General features: G+C 41.4%; 1 protein-coding gene and 1 pseudogene across 1 annotated transcript; one reads left to right on the top strand and one right to left on the bottom strand.

Moving 5' to 3' along the window:
• LOC125880842 (uncharacterized) overlaps positions 1-17455 on the bottom strand; it is a 50522-nt pseudogene extending 33067 nt beyond the window's left edge.
• Positions 1407-11971, top strand: mapk7 (mitogen-activated protein kinase 7). Its single transcript, XM_049563612.1, has 7 exons — positions 1407-1528; positions 3569-3849; positions 4005-4170; positions 4686-6208; positions 6932-8043; positions 8674-8804; positions 11222-11971. Exons 2-7 carry the CDS (start codon positions 3573-3575, stop codon positions 11367-11369), a joined length of 3357 nt encoding a protein of 1118 aa, XP_049419569.1. The 5' UTR covers positions 1407-1528; positions 3569-3572; the 3' UTR covers positions 11370-11971.
• Positions 17456-23449: the final 5994 nt, after the last annotated feature.

Raw genomic sequence — 23449 nt, 5'->3', positions numbered from 1 at the left:
TTTGTCTGTGAATGCTGCGAGTTATAGTGAAGCTGATTTGTGCACTTGTATTTAAAACTGTCTCTATTAACCCATGTTTAATGTGTGTTTAATGTGTGTTTCGAATCAGCTAAACTTTACAGCACTTCAGATACCTCCACTGCCGATCAGTGTTTGGAGGTGTAACTGCAGAGTGACACAGACACACCACTGCACAGGTGGTAGAGGTGGCAGGTTTAGTCGACGATGTTGTTGAAATTGCATTTCTTCTTCCGCAGACATCACAGGCTCTTTGACAACTGACTTGTAAATGGATGAGTGTTTTTAAAATGTACTTCTTTAAATAAAAAAAGGGGGTAAAATTTGGAGGTGTTTGTTATTTGCAGGATATTATGCAATGGTTTTACTGGTGCGGCCCACCTGCGATCAAATTGGACTGTATATGGCCCCTGAACTAAAATGAGTTTGACACCGCTGACCTAGTTGTTAGTTAAGGGGAGACACTAGAGGTGAAAACATGTTTCATACATTTATCAATTTTGAGATTTGGGGCCATTTTGCTGCCATAGCATGTGTTCTTTCAGAGTAGTGGAAAGAAAACATCCAAAATACACATTAGTTCATACTTCTGTTCTGAGAGTGTATGCAGAAAGCACATATTTAGTTGGATAATGCCTCATTTGCATATTTAAACATCACATTTCAGAAAACTTGTTACAAAAACGAATTGTCTTCATGTAAGTAATCATCCAGGGAAGTTTCATGTTGACATCTGTTGATTTTTTTTTTACTTAATTCATCTGTAGTATATTATTTATTGTATAAAAGTGTGTAGAATTTTACAACACATACAAATTGTATTTTTGTCTAAATGAGTTTTTCCTCATACTATGAACCAGAAAATCCACTTCAGCAGCACTTGCATACATCAAACTTTCCAGTTTGACTCCTATGCATATTTTTGAATGTTTTTGCATATATCATTCATAGCTTGATTTAAAACATTGCATGGTTGTTTAAAGTATCTTCTGATTTGTGGAGCAATAAAGACAGCCTATCCAAAATTCCCTCTGTAAAAACCTTTCACTCTAATATGTCAACAAAATGAAACAAGAATTTTGAACCTGGCTTTATCCAAAGTTCAGGTTTCTGTTCTGGAAATGTATGCAAATTTGCACATATCTAATTAGCTATTGTACAATTTGCATATGCCTATTTAAAGTCCTTCGTACATACAAAGAGGTTTAATTACAGGTAAATGTGTCCAAATATGGCCCCTCTCACATTATTCAATGCTATAAAACGGCGTCACCACCAGAAAAAAAAAAAGAAACAGAGAGCCTACTGTCTGCTGTAATGCCCCGCCTCTCCTACGTTCACTACTCCTATTGGACAGTCTTTCGGACATCGCCCCACCTCATTGGTCCGCCACATGGCCACTCAAACCCAACACGGAACTGTACGAGGAAGCGGCAGACAAAAACAAGAGATAGCCGTGCTACTACGGTATTAAAAAACACAATTACGGATGTTTTGGTTGGCTAATAAGGTGAGAGGCTGTCTCCTGACTTAGAAACATATCTCTGTGCTGCCCCGTTTGGTTGTATAAACCGATAAAGAGGTGATTTAACGGTTTACGTTCCTAGAAAGCCTGAGCTTCAGGTAACTAGCCTACGCCCCTGCGTCAAAAGTGGGAAAGGCTGCGTCTATATCATGTAATTAGTTTATTTTAACCACACTGTAGTACAAAAACGAGCGGGTTCCTAAAGACAGCCACTCGTGGATTTGTTCTCTGTCTGTTTGTAAGCAGGGTGTAATGTAGAGAGCCGTGTTTTGGGTGAGAGCTACAGGTTTGGCCACCTGACTTGTCAGGCCTAACGGATGAGAAGTTGCTGGGCAGCGTGTTGCCTGGTTGCGTACAGTACTTCTGTTTAGTCAATAATGTGACCCAACAGTTGCTAAAGCATTATCTTAATCTCGTAAAGTTGTATCTGTTAGTTGACCTAAAAGATCACTGACTGATCCTTTGTGGCTCCAGGCAGAGAGAGGAAAGGCTTTGTTGTGAACTTATCAGTAAGGTGGACTCCAGTGAAACTGAAATATGACCTGTTTGAGTCTGGTCTTTTGGCTTCACTGATTTTCTTTTTTACCTCATTGTTTCATTGCAGCTGCCCAACCAATAATTATCTTCTGCAGCAGTGGACAAGTTTGGTATTTCAAAGCTTATCACACATTTGCCAGCCTTATCAGATAATACTGATGTTTAGCTCTGTAAGAATGTTGGTTCAAAAGCAGTTAGGTTGTTGTTTTGTGAAAGACAATGACACTGATTTAGCACTGCTACTAACAGTTACTTTCGTTATTAATTATTCAGCCCATTGTTTCCTCAAATAATTAAGTACTTTGTCTATTAAATGTCAGACAAAAACAAAGCAGAGCCTACAGAAATACCAGAAATACATTTAAATCACCTGTTTTGTCAGACCAGCAGTCCAAAGTCTATGCAAAGCTTACTCACTTTATCATCATATAGGATAAAGAGAGCAAATATGCACATTTGAGAAGCTGTCGTTCTGCAATTGCTTGGAATTTTTTAGTGAAAAGTGACTTCAGCAACTGAACTGTAACAGTTAGTAGCTAGAAAGAAAATTAATTGCAACTAAGTAATTAATTGTTTCAGTCATTTTTCAAGTAAAAATGTTAAACATTTGCTGGTTACAGCTTCTTAAATATGGGATTTTGCTGCTTTTCTTTGTCATTATTGATAGTGAATAAAGAATCTTCAGGTTTTGGACTGTTATTTAGATAAAAGAGGCAATATGAAGACTTCACTTTGGGCTCTACATTTTTTTTTTGACATTTTAAAGACTAATCAATTAATCGTGAAAATTGGCAGATCAGTCGCTAATGAAAATAATCCCTAGTTGCAACCCTATCATACAATTACACTAAATCAAAATAGTTGCCAATTAATTTTGTGTTCATCAACTTAATGATTATTTAAGTGTTTTAAGTTCAATTTTATTAGATAGGCTATATAAGGCTGGGCAATAATTCAGTATTTTTTGTTGATCAACTCTCAGGAGAATCATATATTATTATCTTATTATGAGTGAAATTAGTAGTTCATTTTCCACATACAAAGAGTTTTGTCGGATATGCTGCATAATTCTGGAGCACGTTATTGCTTGAATTTCAGTTTTTATTTGTCTTTTGTGATTTTTGCACATTTGCCATATTGTAATAAATTAGAAAAAAATCCTTAGCAATGTTGTGTTAATAATTTCAACTTCTATTTCTATTCTGTTCTATTTTCCTCATCCAGCTGTAATTGTATTAAACAATAAAACACAGATCAGGAAAATGCTGCACATGAGCAGTAAAAACAACATTGAACAATGGAGTGTTGTTTTTTAATAAGGTATCACCCAACACTGTCAGTGTACTTATATACTGCATTTGCTCATGTAACTCCAGCTGTAGAAATGAGATAAACATTTTGTTCGCAACATTTATTATTATTATTTATTATTATTATTAATTAAGACCAACAAATACATCTCACTTTGCTATTTTTGATTCTTTACAGAAAAATGTCGACTAAGGAGGGAGAAGAAGGAAAAAATGGTCAACTTGTGGCCATGTCGCCTGAAAGAATGGCCACTGACAAAAGCAGAGAAAACCAGAACCAGCGTGAAGCCGAGGCAACAGGAGGCACCACAGACACCAGCACAACAGCAAAAAACTTGGCTTTGCTCAAAGCGCACTCTCTGGATGTGAAGTTCGACGTCGGAGAGGAGTATGATGTTATAGAAACCATCGGCACGGGGGCTTATGGCGTCGTTTCATCTGCCAGGAGAAGAGACAATGGTAGGGCTGATTGGATGAAAAAACTTATTCAGTGTTCACTTGTTCAGTACTACAATGCTTATTGTTGAATGTGGACATTCATCAGTGTCTCTCACACTCTGTTGAGCACCCTGTACTGCTCTGTTTAGTAATTGGAGCTTATTTACCTTTCACAGGCCAGCAGGTGGCGATAAAGAAGATCTCCAATGCTTTTGAAGTGGTGACAAATGCCAAACGCACTCTGCGAGAGCTGAAGATTCTCAAACACTTCAAACATGATAACATTATCGCTATCAAAGACATCCTGCAGCCTAACCTTCCTCACTCTGCCTTCAAGTCTGTGTATGTACTTTTTATTTTCATGGTTAACTTTGGTGGCAAATAACACAAAGTGGCAGATAACACATCTGGAGACAAAACAATAATTGGATGTTTTATTTTAGTTGGAACATTTTCACACAACTAAACATTTTATCAAATGCCTTCCTAAAAAAACCTGCATTTTGAAAATTGAAAATGTGGCCAATTCCAGCAGTGTTTCAAAGAAATCCCTAAAATATTCAGAGTTTTAAAGAAATCCCTAAAATATTAGTTTAGATTTAACACACTTATATGTGGCTCTTCTACTTATATGGAGCCGTAACAGTGACAGTACGTTTTGGCATCGAAAATCAAATGTGGCATTGAGAAAGGAAACATTAGCTCTGAAAAAAAAGTCACTTTTCAATGCCACGTTATTGTTGATGCCAAACTTACTGTTCTGGCTCCACAATTGTAGATTGTTATACTTAGATATATGCTTTATGGCTTAATAGAGGTCACGCACATCTCATATTTTCCACTTTCTTTGTGTGCAGGTATGTGGTGCTGGACCTCATGGAGAGTGACTTGCACCAGATCATACACTCTGCTCAGACGCTAACCTCAGAGCACACACGCTACTTTCTGTACCAGCTCCTCCGTGGCCTTAAGTATGTGCATTCTGCCAACGTCATCCACCGTGACCTCAAACCCTCTAACCTCTTGGTGAACGAGAACTGTGAGCTAAAAATTGGTGACTTCGGCATGGCCAGGGGTCTAAGTTCACACCCCGAGGAGTCTCATTCCTTCATGACTGAATATGTGGCAACTCGATGGTACCGTGCTCCCGAACTGCTGCTGTCTCTGAATCACTACAGCTTGGCCATTGACTTATGGTCTGTGGGCTGCATCTTTGCAGAAATGTTGGGGCGTAAGCAGCTTTTTCCCGGGAAGCACTACGTCCACCAGCTCCAGCTCATTTTGTCTGTGTTAGGCACTCCTCCTGAGGGTCTGATTGGTGCTATTAGGGCTGACAGGGTACGCTCCTATGTTCAGAGTCTTCCATCACGGTCTGCTGTGCCTCTGGCCAAACTGTACCCACAAGCTGAACCAGAAGCTTTGGACCTGCTGGTTGCCATGTTGCGCTTTGACCCCCGTGAGAGAATCAGCGTGACACAAGCGCTGGAGCATCCTTACCTGTCCAAGTACCACGACCCAGATGATGAGCCAGTTTGTGTGCCAGCTTTTGACTTTGAATTTGACAAGCTGCCAATGAACAAGGAACAAATTAAAGAGGCAATTCTGATGGAGATCCAGGACTTTCATCGAAACAAACAGGCCTGTCGTCCAAGACTGCATTTTAAGCCCTTGCCGAGGGCAAACGGCAGAGCTGCAGCACAAAGCAGTAACCAGTGTAACGCTCAGCCCTCAACTGTTAACCTGAGCAAATCAACACTGGTTCCAATGGCACAACACCCACAAGCAGCACAGATACAACAGCAGCAAATGAGAGAAGTGAAATCTCAACAGCAACAAGATCACACACCAGCAGAAGGGAACCACACATTTACAGATCAGATGCAAACCTTTACTAAGCCTGTGACCCATAATTTACCTCTACTTTCTAAAAGCGACAGTGGCCCAGTCGATGTGGACATGCCCAGTGCCAACTCAGACAGCGGCCAGCCAGAGACTATAGATTTAACAACACCAGTGTCGAGTCAGGATGCTCCATCAGAAACAATGAGAGACAGTGAGGTACAAGAGCAGCTAAGTGGAAGTCAGGCTCCTCTGACTCAGCCCACCCAGAGCCAGTCCATGACCCAGGCTCCCACCTCTATTCCTGCAACGCCAGCACAGACCATGACACCCCTACCCACCACTGTGCCTTCTCTTTGTCTCTCTGTGGCACAGGCCCAGTCACTGTCTCAGTCCCTTTCACAGTCACTGTCCAAGAATGTCAGGGCAGCTCCAGGTGCCGGGGAGGGAACCAGAAAAGAAGGAGCTATTTCAGAGGATACTAAAGCTGCACTGAAAGCGGCTTTATTGAAATCAGCTCTCAGAAATAAAGCCAGGGGTGGTAAGTGCATTGTTTTTCCATATTCACATTAAAGGGTGATTAAGTGAATAACATTGATCATTTCATAACAATGTAACATTCTGCTTGGAAACTTTGAGTCCTGGCATTCATGTGGACACCACTTGCCATGCAGTACCCCCCAGTAGGAGAATGCGCCCAAGGCCCAAGGAACACAGGCCAAATTCCCCAGACTCCAATCTGATTTAGCATCCATGGGATGTGACGATACCCCAGAGGTCCTGTGACCATGCCTTGACAGGTGAGAGGTCCCACATTGGAGTGGACTTAGCATGGACACAGGATGTCTGTGGGTGTCCTATAGTGTCTGGCACCAGAGCGTTGGTGGCTGATCCGGTGAGTTCTGTGGGTCGCAAATTTGGGGGTAAAGGCATGTCCCATGGATGCTTGATTGGATTTGAATCTGGGGAATTTCCTCACCATTCCTGAGCAGTTTCTGCAGTGTGGCATGGTCATGCTGGGGGCCCACTGCCATCAGGGGTTGTACTTGGTCTGCAATAGTGTTTGGGTTGGTGGTGCTTGACAAGTGGCATCCACATGAATGACAGGACCCAAGGTTTCCCAGCAGAACAATGCATTATACCTAGATGACCAGTAATATTTACTTCACCTGTGAGTGGTTTTAAGGTTGTGGCTTATCTGTGTATATCACTGACATGTCATTCCTTAGACGACCATCATCAGAATTTTCCATCTTTATTGCAGATGGAGGTACCTCTGCCCTGGGCATTGACGCTGGCGCAGGAGGAGGTGTATCGTCCTCCCTGTCTTCTGCTCCAGACTCGCGTCGGCCTGTCACAGCCCAGGAGCGTCAGCGGGAAAGAGAGGAGAAAAGAAGGAAGAGGCAGGAACGGGCACGAGAGAGGGAGAGAAAAATGAAGGAAAAGGAGAAAAGAGAGGGGAAGCAGGGGGATTCGCTGGGTGGGGTTCTGCTAAGTGACGATGACAAAAGCCTTTTGCAACGTTGGACACAGATGATGGTCAGCCGCAATGAGAAATCTCAGGCTCCTAATAACGACGGAGCAAAGAACAAAGACTGCAGTGTGAATTTACACCGGGGTGTAGCCATCAGCGATAACACTCAAGGAGCACCGAACAATAAAACAAGCAAGGAGGCAAGGAAGGTCCAGCCACATGAACAGTTAATCTCTCAAGTTAAACCTAACCAGCAGGGCATGTTTCAGCCCCCCAGCGCCCAGCAACCATCAGTACTTTTCTCCCTGAGCCAGAGGAAACCTCCATCTGATATAGTTGTTGCTGTAAGCGGAGGGATGGATATAATGACTGTCACTAGTGGCTTTGTTAAGAACACACTCAAACCTCACAGTGAGACCAACGGTAGTTTCAACTGTTTGGGGAACTGGAATGGGCCGCAAGTAGAGGCGAGGCCGAATCAATCACAACTACCAAACAGGAAGCCACAGCCTCCACCGTCAGGCTTTCTTCAGCCCCAGCTCCAACCTCAAAGTCAAACCCAGCCTGACCCTCAACCCCAGTCGCAACTACTTCCTCTGGAGAGTTTTTTGACCAAAGCGCCGACGTTAACCACCAGAGAGACGAACGGGAATGTGAATATTGGACGCCAAAATAACCTCAACTCCCACCCTAACGGCTCCACTGCAAACGCTGGCCCGATGGAGAAGCTGTGTCCCTCTGTAGGAGAGAAATCTGGGCCACAGGCCACAAACCCTCTCTGTGGGGCTTTAGGGGTCCCCTCACAGCCTCATCCCAGCTTAGGATTCACAGATACTGGACAGCAAGGGCCCTCCATCGCCCCTGACATCCATACAGTAACGCTGCAGCTCTCAAAGTCCCAGGTGTGTCTCAGGTTTAGATGAAATTTTGCTTTTTGCAGGTAGCATTTTACCTGAAAAAAGCTGTGTGGCAAAGCACTGACAATTTTTTCATCTAGAGATGTTCTGATACAATTTTTTCCATCCCAATGCAGATTCCTGAACTTGCTTATCGGCCAATACCGAGAACCAATCTGATATCATTGCGTTTAAAAAAAAAGTTTGAACAGCTGTGTACTACTTACCTTGTATGGATCTGGATGAATCTAACCCTACTAACCCTGTATGGATCCTCTGTGCTCTTTGTTGTATAGCATGGCTTTGTAAAACATGAACAAATACATCCAGAGAATGAATGCATAGAAGTTTCTTGTATAAACTAATTTAACATTTTGCTAAAGTCTTTGGTATCTGATAGGCTCACTGACTGGCATACTCACTGATACCCAATCCAGCATTTAAGGCAGTATCAGAGGCATTTCCGATATTGGTATTGGTATTGGAACAACTCTACTTTGATTGTAGACACGCTACAAAAAACATTTTTTGTACATACATGCCAGGCTTAAATGTCACAATCTTCTGTTTTCCTTGAACCGATCTTGAAGATACAAAGTTCAGTTGACCCAATGTTTCCCCTTTTTCTCCTGTCAGGTAGAGGACGTTTTACCTCCGGTGTTCTCGGTCACCCCTAAAGGCAGTGGGGCTGGGTACGGCGTGGGCTTTGACCTGGATGACCTCCTCAACCAATCTCTCACAGACCTGCAACACTGTGACCGGGACAGGTAAGGTCTAATACAGAGTGAGCTTTGTTTCTAAAACTGCTTTCACCAACAAAACTAATGTAATAATACTAGAACAGGACATGTTTTCTGCCTAAGTTTTACCTGCTCATATCACACTATTATCCGGGAGTCATTATTTAAATAAACATGGCTCTGCAGCCGCACAGTAGCTCTGGGGATAAACCACAGCTCAACCACAGAATTTAACTGTGGTTAAATGAGGTTATATGTAATGTAGTCACACCAGATTTGTACCAGTAAATGCAACAGAAGAGGTTATCTCAAAGGATAGTTTCTAGTTTATATCTGGCCCATATGGACATTCAAAGCACAATTAATAGCTGTAATTGTTCCTCAAGTTTGATGACGCATGTTGACCCACCAAGTGCAAACACCAGATCTCACTGCCATCCTTTGAGTACAGTGTAATTCAAGCCGAGCCCAGCCTATTTCATGTTTGCTTTTTGATGATCTTGTTTTGGAAAATTATTTATTCAACAGTTGCGTTCTTATTTTTAGTTACACTGTAAACTACCTCTGACAGCAAAGTTTATAAGCTTTGACCAAGCACTGAGCAACAGCTGAATGAAACTTGACGTAAGGTTGGGCAATAGAGAAAATCAAATATCATGATATTTTTGACCAAATACCTTGACATAGATATTGCAGGGTTGACTATTGGTGCTTTTACACCATATTTACACAATGAGATTTTTGATCAATAATTATCAGTAATGTGGACATAATGACTAAGTGGGGAAAAGCAAATAATAGAGCAGCTTGACCAGTCTGATAAGCTCAGAACATTACATAATTTTACTGTAATGCAGCCTGTAAAACCAGGAAGAGACAACACTTAACGATATTCAAAATCTAAGGAAACATCTCGTCTCATATCGTGAGATATGAGCACTCATTTCACTTTAGCTCACTTTAGCTCAGCTCATGAAGTCGCCCTGATTTGAGCTGGCTTTCCTTAAAGATCCCTGCCAGACATGTTTTAGGACATATAAAAATATATCCAGTATACATATAAGGCCTGAGATAAATATTTGCATCTTCTAAACTGTAAAGACAGTTCTCAATGTATGTATACCAGAGATTTCAAGTTCACACTTGTGTCAGTTACATACTGGACCATGATAGCTTCCACACTAACCATGAAAAATCCCTTGTATGTATACGTTTTACGTTCAGATTTATGGTAAGCTTGGACAGCTTGTGTGGACAGTATCAAACTCTGCACATGCATCATTCTGCAGTGAAACTTAAACATCGAAGAAGTAACAAGACGCAAAACACACGAGTGGAGGGCGACTTTGTACTACAAAGTAGAATCATTTATAAACTCAAAGTGCTTTGTTCTGAGGCTGATTGCTACAGGCTTAACTGTAGAGTCACTTGACATAACAATTGTCAATAACCACCAGTAACAGCACCCTGCATATTAGGTGTTAAGGGGACATCTGTAATTTGTAGCTGCATAAAGTAACTTGGGTTTAACCCAACCAAGTAAATTACACTTACATTACTTACTCGGGATGTCCTGATTCAATCTCAGAGATCGGTTTCGGGGCTGATAAAGGCATTTTTTAACTGATCTGGATTGGCTATATTGAGCTAAATAGAGGATCTGGTCCTTTGTTTTATATCAGCTGTCACACACGTGTTTTTACCTGTCAAACTTTCATGCAGGGACCATGTTTGTAAGAGCAGAGGTTAAGTCCCAACTGTGGCGAAAACACCATATGCTAAAACTGACAGCAAGTATGCAGTATGAGACTATTTATTTATGTTTTTTACCAAAATTATGAGCACTCATTTCACTTTAGCTCAGTGTGAGAATATCTTCTGTTCATGGTGCATGGTGTCACCTCGGGGAGACAGACAGCGGTGTAGAACTGACAACAACCTCACTCACCACACAACTGCAAAGTGAAACAAAATCCCTGGGAGCGAAACGCCAATAAAATTAATGTAGCCTCACCCCATTAAAAAAAAAAAAAAAAAAAAACGACAAAAATAAAAACTCAGTGGAACACAGCTGATTCAGTTAACTGATGCAAAGGCTACACCACAGCAACAAACACTGGAGAATACTCTCTGAAAGGGACAGAGAAACTCCCTTGAGACCACGATACAGCCAAAGAGATTAAAGGGAGGGGTTGATATTTCACACCTATTTACTAATTACGTTAAAAATAAATAAACATTCAGGAACAGTTTGGATGCAATTGCTGAGCAAACCAGTTATATTCTGATTAAATGCTTTGGGGCATGTAAATGTACATCGATTTCAATCAGATTGAAGAAATATTGTCTATGTGACTGCAGCTAGTGTTGGCACTCATGTTTGGTATAATCAAAAGAAGGCTACTCTTCATGTTTTTTATACCTCTTCCTCTCTTCTCCATCAGTTACGACTCTGCCCCCCTGTCGGCCTCCCTGTTATCTGATTGGAGCGAGGTTCACCGCATGACTCCAGCTGATCTGGAATCGCTGCAGCAGGAGCTGCAACTCGGCTCTCCCATGATCCTCTCTGATACCATTCCCCCTGATGCCTGACCTTCCCTTTCCTGGAATTTCAAAGTCAACACTTGGATTTGTGTAAATGTTGGATTTTTTTTAAGCATGAAAACATCAAGTAAAGACTTAACGAATTAATTTAAAAGCTAGCTTTTTTTTTTAATAGGCACTACCAAGCAGTCTTTTTTTACCATTATGACATGCTGCGCTTTCTTTACAATAAAGAAAACTGTGTCATCACCTGTTTCTGCCTCTGGATATGTAATGAACTATCCTAAAATAAGCAATTTAAACTGAGATTAAGTTGGTTGCCTGTGAGGAAGACAAATTTGAAATAAAAATGAGATAATTTGCATTTCAGAAATGTGTACCAAGAATGAGGTAATGTTCCAAAAGTGGCTTTGTTAATTCAAAGGCTCTATTATTTACAGTTTTACAGCACAGCTTTGATCCATTAACAACATGACACTTGTAAAACACCTCCAAACTCTGCTATGAGAAGTTGAACAGAGCACTGACCTGATTTTAAGAATCAAATTAACAATTTATTTCAAATACAGAACACATAATTTACTTAGTTCATAATTCTGATTTAAAATACAAACCTATCAAAACTGCTTTTACTCAAAAATCATAATGCAGACTTTAAGTTCTAAAAATGAAGATTATATTACATTTCATGTTCAGTGTGGCTTCATGTGCACGTAAGATACAGTTTAGCTTTACTATTCAGGATAATTTTGGACACACGTCAGACATAGGATTAATCTCCTCCTTCATTTGGCCTGGTTTGTGATCCACTTCCCAGAAATTCAATTTTCAAAGTGTTCTACCTCTGAAGCAGGACCAGTAGAGTGGACAGAAAGCTGACCAACATGGCAGCCTTCCCACACCAGATCTGATTAGCTCGGCCATACAGCCGGATCCCTGATACCGTGTTGCTGATGAAGCTGGAGTAGCTGGTCAGTCTGGTGTACACACCTGGCTGGTTTGCTTGAGCACAGCCCTGTCCAAAACTCACCACCCCAGCCTGCACCCAGGTCCCATTCACCATGGAGCAGACAAGAGGCCCTCCTGAGTCACCCTGAAAGGACAACAAACACAAACAGACGCATTCAGCTTTCACCACTGGGAGGTATCAAAGTGCTCACGAAACTAGAAACTAGAGGGTGCATGATTATAGAAAAGTGGCCATCCAGCCAGGTAGTTTCAATGTAGGTTCTTGTTTTGCACATGCATGGATGGAGAAGCAAAGTGACAAGGTGAGCGTAGATGAAAGTGTGACTGCCAGAGAGGAACTGGTGCCAGAAACAACAGCAGCAACAAAAAAAAGTAAGTTAGCCACCTGTCAATATTTTGGATAAACGAGAGATGGCATGGCAGAAATGAGTGGTGAGCAAGTCTGAGTCAAAAACTGAGAACACTTTAATATCTGTTTATTTATCGTACTAATGTTATTGTGATATCCAACACAGTCATCACATCTTTTCCTTACACTGTGCAGCCCTGTTGTGGATGTAAACACAGCAGCACAAACAGCTGATCCAACAGTACCTGGCAGGAGTCCTTGCCGCCCTCCTGGTATCCAGCACAGATCATGTCATACAGGATGTCCACCTGCTCATTCAGGTTCGTCCGGTACATCTCCTGACATGAACTCTGGGAGATGATTGGCACCTGCACTTCCTGCAGAGTCCCGATGCCTGGCAGAGGGACTGAGGGGAGATAGAGGATGAGAAACGAAAGGAGTGTGAGACTTCCTAATTTCTGTAACTAAACATGTGGCTAGTGAGCATTTCTTGTTACTATCTACAGGAGTGAGGTTTAAAAGACATGTTTATTTTTAGTATATTTGTCTAGTAAAGCATTTAGACGGCCATCTTGACTGTGCTTTATGCTATTTATTGTTCTTTTCCAGTGTTTTGTTGCTTTGTGTATTTTGTCTTTGTGTAGACGTAACCTTTTTACTTTCTGTTCTTTGTATGGTGTTCTTAGTGTAGGCTTGCAAATACGTAAACATTGCTATCCTCACCAGGCGTGAGCCCAGAGGCAATCATGCATTTGGTCGTGTGTGCTTGAGTGTGTGTATCTGTCTATTTGCAGCTAATCTCACAAACTACTGGACCAATCAGTCTAATATTTTCTCTGCACATTTATGACTGTATGCTCAAGGACCTCTCGTGGTTGCAGTGATTCACAATTGTTTAAAACCTGTTTTACTGACTACTGACACCTCGCTTCTCTTAGCTGGCTGATAGGGAGCGGAAGTTTTCCAGACATTGGCTCACCTTAAAACAGCAAGCCTTACTGCCTGTTGCAGGCCACATTTTGACCTTCGTTGTGGCTCAAAAACTGACACCCATAGTAAAGATTGGTCTCATTTTGAACTGGGGCATCTGCAGATTAATTCCATACCCAATGTGTTATGATCCTCTAAAATTACAAGATGAATTAGTCCCGGTTTTCTTGATCTTCAACACCATCTTAACTGTAAAGGGAGCCAGAAGGGACAATTCAACCAGGCGCAGCTGTGACCCGGTTTTGTTCTGTCTGCCACCCGGTGTCATACCGCACCCAGTGTTTCAGAAGCAGATTGTTTTCCCTGTCTGAGTTTTGTAGAATATTTGTGCTTTTACCATAAGCCAGTAACCAGGTATGTATTTAAAATATTTCTATTTTGTCTGTTTATTGTTGTTATTTCCTATTTTGCTGTGCTGTAGCTTAAAACAAAGTTGATACTGTTCAAAGATCAATATGAAAGAACAAAATGGATCAAAGAATAGGCAAGGTGTGTATTTTTATTAGCTTCTGGCACGCTTCGGAAACACACTGTGGCGCATCTGCTGACATTGCAAGGATTGTCTCGAATGGCTACGATCAGCTTAGGCGACCGTCTGGTGGAGATGTGCACTCTACTAGTGCATTTTTCTGGTTTAATATGATACTATTAGATAAAACTAAACAAAGCGTGACTAAATTCAGTCTTTTTCTTTTTAGTTTAAGTTTCGTGTGTAAAGTTCTAGTTTCATGTGTAAAACTTGAATGGAATGATTACTTTGACCTCAACATTTACAAACACACATCACAATTCAACCGAAAGTACATGAATGAATATATCTAATTACAACTTGGCTCCGCTTGTAAAGGACTGGCTTCCATAAACCATCTGTTACACGCTCTGCTAAAGAAAAACTGTAAGTGATAGCTAAAGGAATGAGAGAGTAACTCATTCAAGATTTATTTCTGCCTGCTGTGTACTATCTGGTACCTTTTTCCTTGAATCCTTCATATTTTTTTCTTTTACGTAAATGAAAAGAAGATTCATGCCAGAGTCCACAAACAATCATATATTTTGAAGACTTATAAAACGTTAACTGCACACATGCTAACTAGTCATGAAGAATTTAGCAAGCCTTACCATCATTCCGGATGTTTCCCCAGCCGGTGACATAGCACATCATGCCACTTGGAAACAGCGTGCTAGAGGCAGGCAAGCAGATGGGCCGAACATAATCCGAAAAGGTTATCGAGTTGGAGAGTCGCACCAATGCCAAATCCTTGCCCTGGTTGGGGTCAGTGTACCCGGACGGGACCACCACCTCGCTCACGCGATGCGATGTCTGGTGCGGGTTGAAGCCATTCAGCTGGTACCGGCCAGTGTAGATAATGTAACTGCTCACGTCGGATGGACTGAAAGAAGAGAGAGGGTCACTGAATGACACCTGCTAGACTGGAAATCAAGTGGGGTTTAAAATGTGAAACATTTTGGCCATTAGACAGTCATAAAGTAAAACTCACAGGTGTACTATGCAGGATTGTAAAGTAATAATTGTAAAAGTGACAGTAAAAATAAAAGCCAACCCCAGTTTCACTCTCTTCTGACATTTCACCTCGCTATATATGTGGGTTTTTTTTTTAGCACTGTGTCTCTTGGAAGCCTGCTGCTTACGATCTGGCACCTGGTTGCTACTTTTAAATAAAGCCCTCAATTCACCTGAGCACTGCGGGGGTTTACACCCATAAACGTGAGACAGTAAGAAAATACTGTCAGAGGGAAATGTCCCTGCAGAAAAATACACTCACACACTTCTAGTGGGTCACAAGTGACGACTGAGGTGGATTACATTTGCCAAATTGCTTATTTTAACATTAAAAATGAGTTTAAGGTTTCGTGGCAGCATCCAGGGTTTAACAGAACTAGGAAATACCTGACATTTACTGGCAAGTTTTCTTGGCGATTTTGTATTTCTCACTCTGCATGCAGGATTCCAATGCCTTGACTTTCATTGTTCTGAGTTTGAAAAACTTTTTGCAATTTTCAGGACTTTTGAAAGACTGATTTAAGGCATTTTAATACCAACACCTTACTTTTCGATCTATGAATTCAATGCCTTTTCAGACTTTTATGGATCCACAGGCAGGGGCGTAAATATAGACAGTGCCAGTGGTGCAGTTGCACATACAGGTATGCAGTGATGATTGTTGGGTAACATGTATGTTGATGTTGCCTAATGTCAACTCTCTTTTTGATCATGTGGCAAGACGATACAATTCAGTAGCTAGTTTAGGCATAATATCTGTTAGTACAGCGAGTCCTCTTAAACAGAAAAGTGGCAGTAAGAAAGGACAAAAGAGAAACTAACAGGAGAAAAAAGAAGCAAAGCTCCCTAATTAGATTCCTTTGGCATTTTGAAAAACAGGTGCCAGTGGTGTGTGTGTGTGTGTGCCTTCTAACTAGTAAATAGCGTGCACTGGGGCCCGTCGTAACTACCTTACACCATTGTCTGCATGGACTCTGGATAGTTCTTGTCTAGAAGACTTTCTACTCTCTAGAAATTGAAATTGAAAATTTGAAAGAATCAATTTGATGTTGAATATGATGTAGGTAAGTTTCCTGAATGACATTAAACACAAGATTTTCCTTAAGGTCTTTAACAAAACTGAGGCAGCTAAGAATTCCCACAAAATGATCTGGCATTGGATTATGCCGATTTATATCTTTATAGAGGTAGGCTATTTTTAGTGTATGATGTTATTTATCTTCTTGTGTTTCCTATTGCTACGTTGGGTATAATGTCGATCTGTCTATGTAGGCCTACTATGTTGTATGTTGTATTTCTAGGGCTGCACTATGGGCGTAGGGCAATCTTAATCTTGATCTCACAAACTGAGTTTGAGAACCCATGAATTGTCTGAGGAGAGTTCTTACTTGGGGAAACAATGAGCGGCTGAGAGGATCCAGTCCTTTGTGATGATGGAGCCTCCACAGATATGAACAGTGCCTGACTGGAGGCCGAAGGGGGGGGGGAGAAAGAGTGAGTCACCTCAGCATCACAAGCAAATCCCTCTCTCAGCAGGTCAGGATGATAAACAAGACCCAGACTAAACCACACATCTAACTACCCCCAGGCAAAACTGATACTTCAGAACATTAAATTAGGTGTTTCAGAGGGACCTACCTGGATAGCCACCTGCCATGGCCAGGCCCCATCTGTGGCGTCATTCCCTCCCACAATCCTGTTCTCCACTATGGACGGTCGACCACACTCTTGGGCGTAGGAAGCCAAAACACCTGAATGTAAACATAATATACAATTGTGGTTTACTCTGACCTTTATTTAACATTAGGATACAAAATTCAGTTTCAGTGAAATAGCTGAAAGTGCGCATACAGGCTGTGTCTACAGGTGGACAAAGAAACAACAGACATGGCCAGAGCAGGGAGGGGATGGAGGGGGCACACAACGGTCGGTACTCACCTGCTACGCACCAAAAAATGGCATGAAACTCTAATCTCGGCGACATTTTATGAGGTTTCGCGCAACAAATTGTGTTACAGCAATAACTGTCACAGAGCCAACAAATCTCTAAAGCCACGCAAATCCCCTTTTTCTTCTTTTTGTTCCCCAAGTAACGTTACATCCACCTCCCACTTCTGCTTCCTCTACTCTAACTGAAACTCTCACAACAGGTAACGGGAAGTGTTTAAAAAAAGTTACATTTCCTTCGTTAAACTCGCTTTTCCGTGCGTTTAACCGTCGACAACGGATCCAGCCTTCCCGATAATGGTTTTGAGTGAATTCCAAGTAAACGCCTCGATCTCAAACAGATGGCTACCTGTGCTCTCAACCACACCCAATCAAAACTATTATCCCGCCCTCATCTTCCACCTGAGCCAATCAAATTAAAGTTGTGCAACCGCGGACAAACCAGATCCTCCGCCTGATTTGGTCCTCCTGATTTGGTCACAGGTAAACTGTTTTCTGAATAAAATTACCTTTTCACTGCTCCGTCCAAGAAAATATGCGTATTCGGTCACACAGGTCTCAATCCCAGATATTGGTACGTGATAAAATGCAGTTAGTCCATGTGTTTTGTTATAATAAGCCTATATATCATATGACTTTTTATGACGCATTTTGAGCATTTACCTGGTGTGCAGAACGACCAGTGCTCCCATGTGACATGCTATTTGGCTAGGCATGTATAATATATGTTGGGGGGACATCTCATATTCATTATGTTTACAATGTCCCTCCCTCTCAATATAATGATAAAAACTATAAAGAAAAAAGTTTGCTACAGCAGGCAACCACACAATTACTGTTTGCAGTTATCATGAGCAAATGTAATCATATTTATTAATAAATGTAACAAATTGCCATTATTATTACCACTGTGTCTAGTGTTACAGTGTGATGCAGTTCAGTCTGTGGTTTGTGCAAACCACCTGCAAACCAGGCTGCCTTACCCGAGCAGAAGCTGTTGAATGATTTACTTATACTAGTCCATACCCACTGAGTGCACAGTTGCCCATGTACAGGTTCACATAAATTGACCAAAACGTGGGACAGACAGAATGACTGACTGACACACTGACAGCTTCCATGATTATGTACAGCATACCATACCATGACTTAGTCATACCAAAAATAAGAAGAAAAAAAACCTACATTGGGCCACAGGGGGAGCCACGGTCGCATTTTAGCCATGTTTAAGCATTTTTCTGTTGTTATAGCGCCACCCAGTTGCCAATTAGAGTTAAATTTCTCCAGTCACCTTGAGGCGTCCTGTTCTACATATCTACCAAGTTTAGTAAAAATCGATATGGCGGTTTGGCCTAGATAAGAAATTAGCTCTCTAGCGCCCCCATTTTGTTTGATGGGGTCAATAATAGAGGGGTCCCCTCAGATTATGTGTGGTCATATGCCTACAAAGTTGCGTGGTGATCGGTGAAACCCTTGAGATGTTATACACCTTTATGTGATGAGCCACACCCTCCGCAATATTCATTGCCTTATAGAAGCTCAGTTTTAGTAAGTTTTCCAACTTTTGCCAAGAGGGAACTTTAGATATTGGTCCCTAGATTATGTTCACTGAATCGAAGAGATCGATTGTAAGTGTTTTTCAAAAAATTCAAAATGGCAGACAAATCTATATAACCGGAAGTTATGGGTTCTTGAGGCAAATTTGTTCCTCATGAGGAGAGGCATCTCTGTGCAAAGTTTCATGTCTGTACGACATACGGGGCATGAGATATGCCCATTCAAAGTTTACAATTTCAATCGGTTGCTATAGCGCCCCCCTTTGGCCAATTGATGCAATATTGCTTCATTCGCATCCTCCCATGACCCTCTACCACTGTGCCAAATTTCACATGGTCAGTCAGTGATGAGAAAAACTTGGAACAGACACACCCACAGACAGACAGAGTTTTCGTCATTATATCGTAAGATAGCACCTTTCAAAACACAGTTATAAAGGGCAGCACATTTAAAAGACAAGGAGAATAAAACAAATAACATGTCATAAAATATCATGTCAGTAAAAGATAAAATAAGGAAGGTCGACACTAAAATCAAGGTAATATATGATGATTAATGGGAAATAACATCAGTAAGATAATAAAATAAAATAATAATGAAATAGACAGACAGCTCAGATAAAGTCAGGATATGCTTTCCGATGGAAGTACGTTTTTAGGAGAGACGTAAAACGAAGCCAGTGACTCAGACAACCTTTATCAGCCAATTAAATATATTAAAAGGTGGGAAACAAGAATGTAAAGTGAGTGTTACGTAGGGTATAGCTGTTGATTGTTAGAGTTTTTGTCAAGTGTATTGTCATAACTTGGAGAAAGCAGGAACCCCATCATCCTTGATTGGATCTCTGTAGCTCCATGCTGGCTCGCCCACTATTTAGAAAAAATCCAAAGCTTCACAGATGGCTTGTGAGAAAGAAATATGGCAAAAGATTCTTGTCCAAGAATATTACAACCAGTTTGACAGTACCAACAGGACAGGACTGGGTAACCTCTATTGTGCTGAGGCCTGTTTGACAATGGGAAGGGTCCGCGTTTCAGGGGACAGCAGCCATCACTGGAAAATTAGTAAGCTTGCTTTTCCAGCATATTAAGCACATCATCATTGAACAAGACTTCCATCTCATGATAGATAGTTGTGTCCTCATCATGGTGTCTGGACAGTTGCAGGTAGATGAAGATCAACCAATGGCCTCTCATCAAGTGTGTATTTTGAAGTCCCAGAACAGCTCATGGGCATGGTTGGGGGTACACAACATACCAGTGTAGCCATCTAAATTTGTAGATTCACGCAGACTGACATCCTGCTCAGAAATTCATACTGTGGTCATGCTGTCATTGAAAACACAAGGGATTACATGCAAAGTATGTAAAGTGTTAGTGTGTCATAAACAATGTCATAAAGGATCATAGTTTAGTATGTCATGAAAAAAGTCACTAAAATTTTCATAGTGTGTAATATATGGCATAAAAAAGATCATAAAAAGTCATAGTGTGTGTGCTTTTTCTCACGTAGCTCTCAAGCCATAATCATATCCTAGTTTCCTAAAATAGCACCCAGTCATCCAAACTTTAAGAGCTCCTGACTGAAGGTTTTTGTCTCAAAAATGGTCAGCTCAGCTGTTAAGTTTTTCTTAAAATGTCTCCAGGGGTTAATTCTTCCCAGACTCCCCACAAAAGTTGGGTCACAGAGGTTGTAGATTGACAATGGTCCCGCCTAATGTTAGATATGTGATTATGACCCTGCTACATGGGATGTTTTATTTGAGGTATACATGTTTTACTATAGGGAGCCCTTCTGTGCGGAGTTTGCATGTTCTCCCCGTGTCAGCCTGGGTTTTCGGGTACTTCAGCTTCCTCCCCCAGTCCAGAGGCCCCATTTATACGACAACGATTTCAACTGAAAACGGTATACTTTAGTTGCGTTTTGGCCAATCGTTTACACGACAGTGGTGTTTTGGGTGCCTGAAAACGCAACGATTCGAAAACAGGTTCCAGAGTGCAACTTTTTGGAAACGGCAGCATCTCGGTTGTCATGTAAACTTGCAATATGCAGTTCCTCTGAAAACGGAGACTTTTCGCACATGTGCATTACAGTTCCAGTCACTAGGCATGCCGACGTCACAACAACAATGCCGAGCTCTGTTTGTGCTGCTCACGCTGTTGATTTGAAGTGAAGTGTAGATCTGTTACTGTAGCAACTCCACCTCGTCGTCCATCCAGACAAAGTTATCTGTGCATGCTTTCGCCATTGTGTCTTCTTTGTTTTGGTATGTAATAACCGCGTTGTAGAGGAAGGCGCTTCAGCGGTGTTGCTTTGCAAATTTACCCTCTCACCCATTGGCCTGGCGTGCATACTACAGCGTTTCCAGTAGATTTTGTGGCTCTGTGTGAACAGGAATCGTTTCAATAACGTCGTCATATAAATGCAGAAGTTTTTTAAAACGCAAAGGACAGACTTTTCCGTTTTTTAGAGAAACCGTTGTCGTCTAAACAGGGCCAAAGACATTCTCACCTTTATTTATTCTGGAATGGAGAATAAAGACATGCAGGTTAATTGGTGACTCTAAATTGACCGTGGGTGTGAATGTAAGCGTGAATGGTTGTCTGTCTCTATGTGTCAGCCCTGTGATAGTCTGGTGACCTGTCCAGGGTGTACCCTGCCTCTCACCCAATGTCAGCTGGGATAGGCTCCAGCCCCCCCGCGACCCTCAAGAGGATAAGCAGTTACGAAAATGGATGGATGGATGTTTTACTATGATGGATAATGCTTTTTGACATTTGACACATTTATCATATCAGTGACAAGCAGATAATGAATATAATACTGTCTTGTTAAACCTAATATTATAATTTATTTTTACCTTATTAAAAAATATAGCATATTATCATCTTTCCTAAATATTTACATACATGTGGACATGCCAAAGCTTCATCACATTTAAACAGACAACTTTTTTTTTCATTATATACTTATTTACATTTAGTTTTTCATACACCTCTTATTTATTCTTCTATTTTCTCTGTTGATCTGTTCTATTGCTGTCCTTGTGCTGTGGTAACAACTGTATTTCCCTTATCTCATTGTATTGCATCGTATCATATCGCATGGAATGGTATGGTCTCACATCATATCGTATCGCATGGTATGATATCGCATTGTATTGTATCGTATCACGCCGTATCGGATCGTATCACATCGCATGGAATGGTATGGTAGCACTTTGTATCGTATCGTATCGTATCGTATCGTATCATATCTTATGTTTTAGTAATGTCAATGAGGATCAAAGATGATCAGCCTCTTCAAATGTGAACATTCAGTTTAATCTCATAGGCCCAATGAAATTTATCTGTGTGTAAAGACACTTGACTGCCAGTTGCAGTATGATTATTAGTTCTGGTGTTTTACGTCCTCCTTAAAAGTTATTATTTGATATTATACCTACTATAATAGGCCTTACATTGATTCCAGGTATTAAACTCTGTTCTTTAGAAGTTGCTTGAACTGTTTTGAGGTTGCGCTGAAGCTTCACTGTTTGTATTTGTAGGGACTCTAGGAGTACAAACAGGAGTGTTTGTAAGGAGTACTCATGTTCCTTGCTCTCAGTGGGAAGTAGAAACCAGTTTAACAGGTATCAGTTCAAGTAGAAGCAACTGGGTTATAACCACACACAAAATAAACAGCATCCTGGAGCATCCATGTTGGATTAGGCGGTAGCATAATTCACCCAGGTCAAAGGTCAAACGCTGTCCTAAATTGGGTAGATGTGTGTATGTATTTCATTGTGTGTTTCTGACACTAAATTATTTGAGTGTTTTGGCTGGATTGTAAAGATTAAGATAACTTGTGTGCCACACATGTGGGCTGTGGTTACCATGTTTTTTTTTTTTTTTTTACATGACACCAAATGTTTATTCCTTCTGTCTGTCTGTCTGTCTGTCTGTCTGTCTGTCTATAAAGCTGTCTGTCTGTCTCTCTTTTTCCTTCTCTCTTTTCCTCTCTTCCCTCCCTCCCTGCCTCCCCGCCCCAGGCAGTGTGTCTAGTTTCACAGAGCAATTGAAGGTGACAGGGACAGAGAGAGAGGGAGAGGGAGGGAGGGACAGAGGGAGGACACATCACAGTATCGCCTCGGGCTACACAACAGTAGAGGAAGAGCGAGAGATGGAGGGACAAAGAGAAAAGAGAGGAGAGACTCACGAAAGTACTCATAGGGAATTCCATAAACAGGTAATGGAAATATAAAGTTATACACAAAGAGTTGCTGTGTGTGTGTGTGTGTGTGAGTGTGTGTGTGTCACATGTGCCCTCGGGTCAGCCGATACTCACTTTTTTATTTTAATCACCAACAGTGTGTTTTTGTGTGCGTGCCCCTTCCACTCCACTCCTCTCACTCATAATATATGAACGCATTACAGGATCCAGTCAGTAAGAGCAATTATAATGCACTCCAGTTTGTTTTTATTTTAACGACTTGATGAATATTTGTCATGGCATTGTAACCATGGCGACTGCCTCCACCGCCGCCGCCTCCCCCTCCCCTCCCCTTGCAGGCCCGTCCACCACCCCTTCCCCATCCCCCCTTCAGCGCTGAAAAAGCAAGGGATGGCGAGAGAGAGGGAGAGAGAGAGAGAGAGGTGACAGGAATGAACTAACAAGATGCACTAAAAAAATGCATGTCCTGGAGCTACATGAATCTTTGCAGTGAAGCACGCGCCGCCTCACTCACACACACACACGCAAAAACCACACAGACACTCACACACACACACACACACACGTTATTGCACTCAGCAC

The sequence above is a fragment of the Epinephelus fuscoguttatus genome, linkage group LG20, assembly GCF_011397635.1.
Source record: "Epinephelus fuscoguttatus linkage group LG20, E.fuscoguttatus.final_Chr_v1".
Taxonomy (NCBI): Eukaryota; Metazoa; Chordata; class Actinopteri; order Perciformes; family Serranidae; genus Epinephelus; species Epinephelus fuscoguttatus.
This window is presented reverse-complemented; position numbering and strand designations above follow the sequence as displayed.

What these genes read in the sequence shown, in the direction of transcription:
- mapk7 (XM_049563612.1), top strand. Translation starts at nt 3,573, where the DNA reads ATGTCGACTAAGGAGGGAGAAGAAGGAAAAAATGGTCAACTTGTGGCC. An exon ending in TGCCAGGAGAAGAGACAATG is followed by an intron (nt 3,850 to 4,004) that starts GTAGGGCTGATT and finishes TACCTTTCACAG; the next exon opens with GCCAGCAGGTGGCGATAAAG. An exon ending in CAACACTGTGACCGGGACAG is followed by an intron (nt 8,805 to 11,221) that starts GTAAGGTCTAAT and finishes CTTCTCCATCAG; the next exon opens with TTACGACTCTGCCCCCCTGT.